This window comes from Centruroides vittatus, unplaced genomic scaffold, assembly GCF_030686945.1.
Source record: "Centruroides vittatus isolate TY-2023 unplaced genomic scaffold, ASM3068694v2 contig_747, whole genome shotgun sequence".
Taxonomy (NCBI): domain Eukaryota; kingdom Metazoa; phylum Arthropoda; class Arachnida; order Scorpiones; family Buthidae; genus Centruroides; species Centruroides vittatus.
In genome coordinates, this window is record NW_027122483.1 from 1,153,314 (window position 1) to 1,165,661 (window position 12,348).

Here is a 12,348-nt window from a genome sequence, read left to right on the forward strand (position 1 = left end):
GATAAAATTTATGACGAATGACGATTCTTTCGTAAAATTGAAGCAATTTGGAAATCAAAATAGAATAGAATTTAACATTGGTAGACAATATAAAATAAATATTGAGAATTATAACGAGATAATTACGATTAATAGATATATCTAAATTAATAGATGTTATACGTTTTTTCTCAAAGCGAGAATTGGCATTTAGAGGGCGTAGGGAATTTATTGAATCTAATAACGGAGGTAATTATATTGAACTTTCTTATTTATTAAGTACGTCGGATAATCTATTAAAAATACATTTAAAGAAGTATACGGTTTTTACTGGCTTATCGAACAAACGAATACGAATTGGCCCTGACGCGCAATTAATTGATTGCCTATGTAAGTCGGCTTCTTACAGAAACACAGCTTCCCTATCGTCAAATGTCACGGCACGCCACTGAAATATAGAATTTAATCACGTGTAAATGCCCTGTAGTAATGTAGCTTATGTGGTGGGGTGTAATTCACACTAAAGTTCATTAAACTTGACAAAAAAAAACATTTTAAAAAATGTATTAGAATCAATTATACATACTATGATTTTCCTCTAAATATATAAGAAATAACCGTGTTGAAAAGTAAGCATTTCCAAAAATAACCAGAAGTTTTTATATTTTTATAGTCTCCATTGGAAAAAGAGTTCGATGTTTGAAGAACTTGGGATGCTTTGGAGTGGGACCTCCTTTCGCCCAACCTAAAAGACGTCCGATCAGCTACATACCCAACAGCAGAGAGTTCATCGGAACAAAATTCCTTCTCTATACTCATCGAGATCCTTGGTTTAACGAGCTTTTGATTCCCGATCAAATAGAAACCATCGAACGTTCGAAATTTAACTCCGAATTGCCAACTAAAGTTATAGTTCATGGCTTTTTGGATAGCATCCTTCTAACCACTTGGATGAAGGTAAATTAGTTTCTAGTATTATTGAACATGCGATTTTTCCGTTGAGTTTAACAGGCGACGTTCTTTTAGAGGTTGACACGCCAATTGTTTTCTGTCGGAGATTATAACGTGATTATTGTGGATTGGTTTATAGGAAGCACTTTCGCTTCGTACGGTAAAGCAGTGGCTAATGCAAGAGTAGTGGGAGCAGAAATTGCATTTCTCATGGAACGTCTTCAGGTAATATTTTGACACACCGGTTATAAAAAAAAATTGCTTCATTAAGAATGTTCTGTGTCTTGCAGCTCGTGAAGGGGGCTAAATTAAAGGATTTTCATCTGATCTGTCACAGTTTAGGAGCACACGTTTGTGGATATGCGGGGAAACGACTGAGCAATCTCGGAAGGATAACGGGTAATTGGAATGTGATTCAGCCAAATTTTCCATAAAATATTTACAATTGGTTTGGTATTTTCAGGTTTGGATCCGGCAGGTCCTTATTTTCGTAACGTTTCAAGTAAAGTTCGATTGGATGCATCGGATGCAACTTTTGTCGACATTATTCATACGAATGCAGCTGAATCAATACTTAAAGGCAAGTGTTTTAAATAGAAGTATTTCCGGCATGCATTTTTAAGGAAAATTTAACATATGGGCATATTTTAGAATCTTGCCGAGTAAAGTTCGTGTCGTGCACATTTTATTTTATTTTAGAGTAAATGCGACATATTTATTCAAAAGGTCTGGATTTCACACTATAGAAAGGTTGGCAATGACGTTTATATAGCTCAATACAAAAATACATACATTTGTAACTTCGTAGATCAAGCATGAAGTACAGAAGGATTATAATTAACAGTTTTTTTTCCGGTTACTTGATAACATGTGATCACGAAAGCATATCACGAGAAGATGATACAACTTTACGTGATATGCTTTCTTAATCATAGATGTAATATCTGATATACAGTACACAGGCCAGCCTATTTCTGTGAAATGGAATATGTCATAATATAAATACACCTCCGAAAGAATTTCGGGATATCTCGATCTATTCGGAGTTAATTCGCTCAATTTCTCTGAAGAGGTAAGCTGGTGCTTTATCTGCCTCGTCGATATGTGTTTAGGATAGCTATTTTGTGTACTTTGACATACAGTACGTCAGGTTATTCTAAGGACTCTTTGGGTATGGTGTGTTTGATATGACGCCTGTGCGAGAGAAGATAATAGGTACAGTACAATAAGTGCCCTATTCATTCCTTGCATACCTTATTTCGTGGGCGAGTTCTAATTATTTAATAAACTCTTTGAAGATATATAGTAATTTATGTGTGTGAAAGCTTTTCATATGTAGTACAATTTCGATAATCGAACCATTTGATAGTTTGGCATGTCCAGTAATCCGACACTGGTCGTCTCTCGGCTTACCACTTGATGACAAGCTTTCTTAAACTCCAGTTTCCACTAAACATGACATGATATTCATATTAATCATTATTAAGTTGCTCATGCTAGGCTGCTGAAAAACGGTACATTGTCTTTTTCGACGCTCTTATTGTTAGTGGTCAAAAATGGTAACTTAAAGAATAAACAGGATTTCTCAACAAGCGTCTAGCTGCAGAAACACATTGGCTGGCTGAGACCGACCGTAGCGCCTCTAGCGAAATACATCAAGTGAACTAACAATCAGTAAGACGAACTAACATGTGTTAAGGAAAAAAATCAGATAGAATCCATGTTGTGTTTTATTCAAATCAAAATTGAAACTTATAATTAAAATGTTTTAATATGAAAAAATATTTTTTTATAAATAAAAAAATATTGAATTTATGATAAATTGAGTCATAAATTCTTAAAGTAATTTTAATACAAAAAATTCTCCTGTGTCATAATAAATGTAAGTTAATTTGAAATTTTCAATAACTAATAAGAATAAACTATTTAATAATGAAAATACAGTCAAACCTGTTTTTATGCGCTCCTTTTATGTGCGATTTTTATTTGTGCGATTTTTTTAATGCGAATTTTTAATTTGTGCGGTATAGTTGGCGACTAGTCTCGTGCGATTCGTCATGTCTTACGTTGACTTATTATAGCTAAATAAACTTATTATAGCATAAATGCACTTATTATAGTAATATTATTGCATGAATATGCGAAAAATGAAATAATTTACTTTTTAAGTCAACAAAACACCACCTGGACAAAAATATGTAAAACAGACGATAGACCAGACGATGCAGTCAAGTGCTGACATCTGTTGTCAATAAATTCTATTTCGTACGGTTTTGAGTTATTTTCTATGTGAGACTTTTTTTATGCGGTCCCTGTTGACCGCATAAAAAAATATTTTTTTAAATTGTGTTGCGAAAACTATTATTTACAGCCATTCGTGAAGTTTCGTGAGATTTTTTTAATGCGTTTTTTTTTTAATGCGGTCCCTATCCCCCGCATAAAAACAGGTTTGACTGTATTACATTATTTCTAAAGAAATGCAAATTTATTAAATACATTAATTATAAAACAAAATAATCGGTACAATAGCACAATAAGATATAGTAATTAATACAATCTAGGCCAATAAGGTAATCAGCAATTTGTTTTTCTGACAATAACAAACACACACACACGCACAAATAATAATCGAGGGAAATGCAAGTTAAAAGAAAAGGAATTAAATTAAAATAAATTTAGCATTGTTTGAATTAGCTTAGCTGAAAACAAAAACATAAACACAATATAAAATAGTATAAAATAAATAAAAAATAGAGACGAGAAATTTCCATATAACAGTACTATTTAATCTTTTTGGTCATGTGACAGTATGTAGGAAGTATAAAGTATTAATAAAGTGTGTAAGAACTCATAACATACTTTACTGAATGAAATCAAAGGCATCTTACTTATATATAAGTAAAATGATATACATTTGCGATATTCATTTTTATCTTTAATGACTAAGAATATTGTGTTCAAATAAGCATTTATTTTTATTTTACAAAAGACAGCTTTGTACAACAAATGTAGTTTGAGGGTTTAACATTAAAAGAGTTAAGCAATATACTCCAATTCGTAAATGTTAATTTAAAATGAAGGAAGTTCCTGAGAGAGATGCTGATTTTAATGTCAACCCAACAAGAAAGTTCCTCGTTGCTTCTGCCCTCGGATGACTCGAATAGCCCCAATGATTAGTCAGACGATTGTGCTATGAGTAGGGTTCACACCAACGTCCAGAGCTGAGTTGAAATATGGAAGCCTAACTCGATGTCCGAATAACAAGGAGTTTCCCGACAAAAATGCAGAAATGTGGCCAGCCCAATCAACGCTTCAGAAGAACAAGAAGAAAATAAAGGAAAGAAATAAGGCATTGCGTTGATTGTAACCTTGTAAGCTCTCTCTCTCTCTCTCTCGATAGAATATTAGGTTGTCTATTGGAAACTTTGGTTATATTTGGTTATATATAGTTAATAAATACATCAATAGTTTATTATCATTATACGTCCACGTGTCTATCTCCAACTTTATCATTAATAGTTAACTCGATGCTGTCAAATTCGTTTATGTGCCACTGAATTTACCTTACTTCCAATATACTGGCAAGCTCCTTATCCCGACACAGGAACAGTGACGGATTAACGAGATTGTAGTATACTACGTTTGTTATTAGATATATCGATGTAAGTTGTATACGCTAATAAAGACTTGCTATTCAAAAGTGTGAGAATTTAATTGCCGAATGCACTTTAAAAATTGGATAATGTCCCACAATGAGTGCACTGTGACTTGGCTTGATGAATGATCCATTTGTCAAGCTATAGTTTGAGTGTTTTTCTTCGAACAGAATCTAGTAAAGCTGTGATATATTCTAAAATCCTATCTGAGGGATAATTTATCTTAATAAATAGCCTGTATTATGAGTGATGCACGACGTGACTTTCGATATTTCATGGCTATTTGAAAATATTTTTCAGGTCTTGGGACAAATGAAGTGATTGGTGATTTCGACTTCTTTCCTAATGGAGGTCAGAATAATCCTGGATGTAAAACTCTGCGCGAAAAGAAAAAATCTAGGACCTTCTTAGAATGTAAGTTAATGGGGTTTTCATTTGTATCTACTGAGTACAAGTGGCTACAGGGCTAGAATTTTATCTCAAATAGGTTACTCGATCTACGTACTATTTATCAGAATGTGGATTACGAGTACATCTAAATAGAGTTTGTATCATGTCCATCTGTAATCAGTACTAAAATTAGTCTTTTATGAATGTAATGTGTACAAATAAACAGTGATTCAAATCATTATATAACGAAGAATAACTTGATCGTGGACATTCAAATAAAAATCGAACTTGGATTCTTTATTATAATAGAAGAACATTGTACTGTCGTTCAGAGAATATACATTTTAATCTTGATTATAAACCAAAATATTTCGTATTGTGTAGGCAGCTTTGGGTATTACAGTTGAAGTTCCTAAATCCGGAACCCGAAGGATCACGGTATTTCATTGCCTTATCCAGTGAAAACGATTATGTTGCAATTCGATTTTTCAAGTACTTTGCTATGCAATTTATCATTTTGTAATATATTTCTTTTAAGTATATTAATTATCAAAATTTTATTTTTGTTATATTTTCAGTCATCAGACCTCAAAAAGAATGCGATCATAGACGTTCCATAGAATTTTTCATCGCATCCATTAGTTATCCGGAATGCTTCGTTGCTGTATCGTGCCGCAGTTATTTGGATCTCACAGCGGGAAAATGCAATTGCTCCGACGTTACACCTTGTGCTTTCATGGGTTTTCATGCCAATCAATTCGAACATCTCATAAGGAATACGTCTGGGATATTTTACTTAAGTACTAGCAGTGATTATCCCTACTGTGCTAAAAATAGACCTGTTTTCAATTATAAAACGGAAAATCGATTACCAAAAAACTATTAATACTCGAACTTCACTACTGCAGAAAGATGGCTATGAAATTATGTAGTCTCTATATTAATTGTGTTTAATTATTTATGTTACTTTTCCGGCTGTTATGTATAACAGGGAGAAAGTATGGCGATCGGTCAAAAAATGTCCCTTCAGATTTTTATATTTTTGAACTTACAACGGACACCTTGAAACGTCGAGAAATATTTTAAAAAATTCGGGGGGATTTCTCTATATATGGATGTTAGTGTGTGTGTGGGGGGGGCACGATTTTGTTTTCCCCATTTGAAGCTTAATAACTCCGAAAATTTCTGAAATTTTTCAGGGAAGTTTGTGTAATGGTGGGTTTATGCTATTAAATTTGATAGTTAAAGGTCGAGGGGGTGGAGAGATAATGGGGATCGTATGTATCTCTAGTAGGGTCGGACTTAATGACGATTAAGATACAAAAGATAATGAAAATTTTCAATGTCTTATCTGATTACTGCGTATTTAAATTCCCGAGTGTTTCGATCAGGTCTTTTCACATTATTGGAATTAAAAACTGTTATTCTCAGTAACCCGTCTATCGGATATGCTGCACTTTGCGGGTGCGGGCATTTTTAATAGGCAAAACTGTGCTATACGCTATGGACGCCACGTTGTCTAATAAACACGCTCCCTTGCTCTCTCTCCTGTACACTATTTTACTATAATTCCATAAATGATAAAATATACTTTTATGAGGATTCTACATAACTGTGAGATCCGATATTTTTAAAGGAAAGTTTGCCTAATTTTCGCAAAATTTTAACCTGACGCGATCGTAAAAATAACATCATCGGAAAAAGAGATTAAATATAATCCTCATCATCAACAACCGTTAAAAGTTTATAATACTACTTCGAGAACGTCAACGTTCGCCCGTACAAACATGGTCGATCTAACGTTACAGGTTTTAAAGAGTACAGATGACGTCCGATTTCACCATCTTCGCATTGTCCCAGGAACACCTATGACCCTACACCTGCCAAAAGCAACCTTCATCATCGTCAACACTTAATCACAAGATCATTTTCTCAGGCCGATCCGAATGTAAGACAGATACACCCCCTTCTCGAGGACAGTCTCTTCGAATTCTTAACTGGTGCACAAGCGAATAGCTCAATCTATGTCGTGTTCGATTTTATGTATTCTTGTCATTCTGTAATCTTGTTATTTTATTATTTATTAAATTTTTGATTTTTCTTCTTAATGGTGTCTGTTACTCGTATATCGCATACACCTTACCGACGACCCCTCTCTCCCTCCTCCGTCCAATATTTCAGGAACTATTGCGAAAATAGAAACTACCAAGATAATTGAAAAACTTTGCAAACAGGGAAATAAAGACCGTATGAAATTACTTAAATAAACCACTTTTTTTAACACCGAGCTAGTATTTCGATTTCTGTTCTACAGTGTTCGTTACTAAAATGTTGATAAGCAAAAGAAATTTGATTTTAAAAGAGAGAACCTGGGCTAAAATAAACAAGACATTTCCAAAGTCGAAAGTTCTCCTAATACTTCACAAAAACGGAATAACATTCAACGCAACTATAGGAGTGAGATGCGAATTGACAACTCCGAAGAGGCCGGTATCTAACACCAGTGCTTTAAAATTCTTATAGAAAATTTGTTAAATATAATCAATATTATTAAACGAATGAATGCTTTTCCTACCAGGAAAAACACGTGAAGTTATACTCGAGACTTAAATGTATAAGAGTAGTTCGTTGCATGTAGGAAACAAAATATTTTGTGTAGTTAAATAAAAAAAGACAAAACACTGCATACTAAAGACAGAAAAAATCTGAATGTGTTAGGTACGATTAGTTATAGACATATCTTTTGCAATAAGTCGTTAATAATATGTCTGGAATCATCGGACAATGTAGCAGGATACGACACCTTCACGTTTAGAGCAGCAGCAAATATATTTTTATATTACTTATTTAATATTAGTAAATAAATGAATTAAAAATTTTGATACTTTACCTTGTATTCTATCGAAACACGGTATTAAATTCACATTGTCAACGTTTGGGGCTTTTTACACATAAATGTCCAGAGGTGTTCTTCCAATCAACACATGGAATAACACGAGACCGAAAATCCACCAGTCACAATAGGAATCTGCAATAAATATATTTATTAATACATCGAACAAAATAATACGAGCAAATTTGAAAACACAAGCCTTCACCTAAAGGCTTCTTCTGAAGAATTTCAGGACAAAGAAATGATAACATTTCACAAAAACCTTTTGGATTTCGTTCGTACTAAAGAAGATACAACAGTCAAGAAGTCATTTAACAATCTGCAGTTCAAAAAATCTTTCAATGTATATTTAGGCCTATACATATAACACTTACTGTGAACAAACCAAAATCAATTACTTGTGTGCTTCTGCACTTATCTAACATAATGTTGTTCGAACTCGCGTCTCAGTGTATAATTCCTATTCAGAATAGAAACATATTTTGTCATTCTTCACATATTTACGAAATATTTAAGCATATAAATCTATATAAAATAATCGCCATTGCTATGAATATATATCATTCATACACCACTCGAGCAGCTAACACTTTAGCTTTACTCTCTGTCAAAGACCCATTCTCTTTTAAGAAATTAGTGACATTTTTTCCGTTCATCAAATCCGAGACAGGACAACAGCTAAAAGAATGCAACTTCACAAAACACAAATTATTATAAATATGTCAGGTGAAAAAAAAATACATTGTGTTAGTTTGGAAAAATGAAATTAGGTTTTGGCTATTATTATTTGCTTAATTATAACAAATATTTTCGATTCCATTAAGTATCAGACTGTGTTTAGTATCAAAAATCCAGGTTTTAACAGGACCTTTATTTTACTGATTTCTTATATTGACAAATAAAAGTAGGTTCTAAAAAATAAATATAGGTAGTGATTTTTCTACACATTTATTTTGGATAAATCATGACAATAATGATTTCGTTTCTTATATAAATCAAATTAAACACAATACAGTTTATTATAACTGATATCCCTTTTTTTCGATTAATGACAATGCAAGAAAAATACGAAAACAATGATATTTTTTCGTGACGATTTCTTCAAAAAAGTTCATTTTCCTACTAGAGATGAATTTCACATATTTAGTCACGTGATTTCATAACAAAAATCTACAACAATTGCTAACAATACGCCGCATTTGACAATATTCAATTGTTTAAATAGCTTGGCGAAAATTATGCGCTGTCTTCGAAAGTTCTTTTTGCGAATGTGGAGTGAGAGAGAGAAGAGAAAAAAGTAAATTCCGACGTTAATTACATTTATAATTACGATTTATTTAATACCAATTACGAAATAATCGAATTTCTTTACAGGAGAGACGAAGAGGCTGAACCAAATGGTCAGCAGGATAAAAATGATCCCATAAATGTAAGTCGTTACTCTCTCCATACAAAAATCAAACACATTTCTTAGCTAAGATTCAGTTGATAACGATTGTTTATGTTTTTATAAATATTCTTCCGATAATGCCACATGCAACAACAGTTTTTGTCTTTCGCTTTTCTTAGATTGACGACAAGTTTCTGGAAACGAAGTGTCACCCTTTTAAGAAAGAGGAGTCGACGTTCCAAGAAACGAAACCCAAACAGAAGGGAAAATTTACAGAATTCTGCAGAAATGCATTCTGCAAATTCTTTTGTTGCATTTCCGATTCTCAGGTAAGACGTCGTTCGCTCTGTCGCCCTTCAATTATCAAATTATACAATTGAAAAACTTCATCACTCTAGAAATGTGAATCGGGAAATAATTCGGAAAACAATTCCGAACTCGAATTTGATAAATATAATCAAAACGTTATCGAGGATTTTGAATTCAGAGAAATTGGAAAAGGCAGTTTCGGAACCGTTTATTTGGCTCTATGTAAAACTTCCAATGAACGAGTTGCCATAAAAACGATAGACAAGAAGCGCTTTCGTCTTCAAGTACGTTCATAGCATTATTTCCGATATTCTTCGTTCGATATTGTTCTATGAACATTAATTACAAATGTCTACAGAATATTCTTCGTTTGTATTTAGTGTATATTAAAAAGAATTTCTTTATTTACAGAGGCGCGAAATAAAGAGAGAATTAGAAGCGTGGGCATCCTCATCCAGCCATCCCCACGTTGTTACTTTATTTGGTTGCTTCAAAACAAATACGAGGTAAATAAATTTGAAGCCTTTCCATTCGAATTATTGCTAATGCATTATGGTTGTATGGACTAATAACTGTCTATTTTAGTTTCTGTTTCGTCTCCGACTACGTGGACGGACAGGACTTGACTAATTATTTAGAAAGTAATGGCCGCCTTGGAGAAATCCAATCCAAAGTGATCGCTACGCAAGTGGCTTCGGCCATTATGTTTATTCATAATAAAGGTAACTTTATAAATCTCATTTCGTCAACTAATGGCAGTGTATGATAAAGTTTGTTTCTCTCTTCGACAGGAATAATTCATAGAGACATAAGCTGCAGTAACATCGTGCTTGACAAGACCAAAGGAGCCCAATTAATCGATTTCGGTCTGTGCACAGTAAGTAGTGTGTACAGCAATAGCCTAATTTTCGTTAAACTAGAGAATTCTTATTGGCTGATTTTCTTTCTGTCAGTTCGAACCAAACCCGACCGAATTTTGCGGCACTTTGTTCTATCTATGTCCAGAAATTCTTCGGGGAAGGCCATATGGTAAGGTGTTCTATTCGAATTTAATAAGCTCATTTTGTTTGCACTCGTGTAATCAATATATTATTTTTAGACGCTTACTGCGATTGGTGGTCATTTGGGACCGTATTATACCAAATGTTAATCGGAAAGACCCCACTGGACATTTACTTAGAAAAAATGCAGGTTGACATCAATTCGTTTTCTCTTATCGACATGATAAACAGTAAGCGAGTATAACTTGGAATTTATCCACAATAAAAGAACAATGATAAATATAAAAATGCCTTTTCAGTTGCCCAAAACATGGACTTAGTGTATCCCAGTCATTTGCTACTGTCGACCGATGCAAAACTCATAATCGACGATTTGTTACAGAGAGTAAGTTTATACTTCATTTTACTTAACTCGTTGAGTTTCGTCGTGTGACGTAGTCTTTGTTTACAATACTTATCATTACGCCTCGAGCATTGAATATTACATCGGCCTTTTTACCATGTGTTATGAGAGAATTTCGTGAATTTTTATAGTTAACGAGAGAAACGTTCGTTTGTTTATTAACACTAATTATGTTTAACGCAATTTCTACGATAAGTTGTGAATGTATTTGCGATTATTTAATGACGTTGAATAACTTTTTTCTATTGACTTATTTCTGGTTATTTTAATGCATTTACTCTGAGATAAAAATATTTCTCGAGTAAAATTACCGCAGCTAATTATTCTTTTTGATCATTTTAGGACCCGAATAATCGTCTTTCGGAAACAGACATCGGTACACACGTGTATTTTGATGGAGTCCCGTGGCCAGAATTGGTCTAATTTTGACTGGTCAATGAACATATTCAAAATCAATTTGTTATTTGATTTTGTTAGTTTTACTTATAAATAATTTACAATTAATTTCACGTTTAAATGGTTTAGACTGATCATTGTAAATAAAGTTTAATTTAATTCGATTGTTTCTTGTAGTTCGTGTGTTGAATTTTTTTCGTTAAGCAACTATATTAGAAATAATTATTTCGTATTTGTAACGGTTGAATATGTACAAGTAAGGATAAAGTATACAAGAATACGTCATTAAAAATGGCCGACGGTAATTTAGGCCCAATTCATTTGTCACATCTCTTATTTCGTCGGCGAATTCTGTATATTTACTAAATTTTTCGTGGGCGCGTAGTAATTTCTATGTGTACGCATACGATACAATATCGGCAATTCGGTTGTTTGCTACTTCGACATGTTCAGTAATCTAAAATTGGACTATTCTCTGATATTGACACTGTTTCACAGGGCTTGGCAACAGTGCTTCCACTTGTTAAAACTCCAGTTTCTATTAAATTTGAACACTTCCACTAAGTCGTGATCAGTAAGCCGTGCATCTTGTATTTTCTGCATCATTAATAATTGACTCAAAGGTATATATGTAGATCAGAATTTGAAGTGGTAAGTGTAGTACTTGACTTTCAATATAAGGGTTTACAATAACATTTTTATAATCTAAGTACGAGCCAGATCTTGAAGAACTCTGGTCTTAGCCATATGATTGTTTATTTATAGTGCACTCAGGTCAGTCTGATACTTACCATATTCAGTACGTTGTAGGTATTTTTTAAACAGTGTTTTTATCTGTTGAAGAATATAAATAGCATTTTTCACATTTTTTATGAATTACATTATTGAACTTATAATCCTTTTAAGAGGTAATAAGGAGCTAATAATTATGGGAAATGGAACAAGTGCTGCATTTTTTCATCAAAAATAGACAAAGAAAC

At 33.1% G+C, this 12,348-nt stretch overlaps 2 protein-coding genes across 2 annotated transcripts; both read left to right on the forward strand.

Annotated features, from left to right (window-relative positions):
• The first annotated feature begins 455 nt into the window (after positions 1-455).
• On the forward strand, positions 456-9,864 carry LOC136981202 (pancreatic lipase-related protein 2-like). Its single transcript, XM_067277483.1, has 10 exons — positions 456-489; positions 653-936; positions 1,006-1,155; positions 1,221-1,329; positions 1,394-1,510; positions 4,887-5,000; positions 5,555-5,756; positions 9,244-9,298; positions 9,439-9,588; positions 9,658-9,864. The coding sequence occupies exons 1-10, from the start codon at positions 456-458 to the stop codon at positions 9,862-9,864; spliced, it is 1,422 nt and encodes a 473-aa protein (XP_067133584.1).
• A 407-nt stretch (positions 9,865-10,271) lies between these two features.
• LOC136981203 (uncharacterized) lies at positions 10,272-11,395 on the forward strand. Its single transcript, XM_067277484.1, has 6 exons — positions 10,272-10,290; positions 10,360-10,445; positions 10,522-10,597; positions 10,668-10,799; positions 10,869-10,954; positions 11,315-11,395. The coding sequence occupies exons 1-6, from the start codon at positions 10,272-10,274 to the stop codon at positions 11,393-11,395; spliced, it is 480 nt and encodes a 159-aa protein (XP_067133585.1).
• Positions 11,396-12,348: the final 953 nt, after the last annotated feature.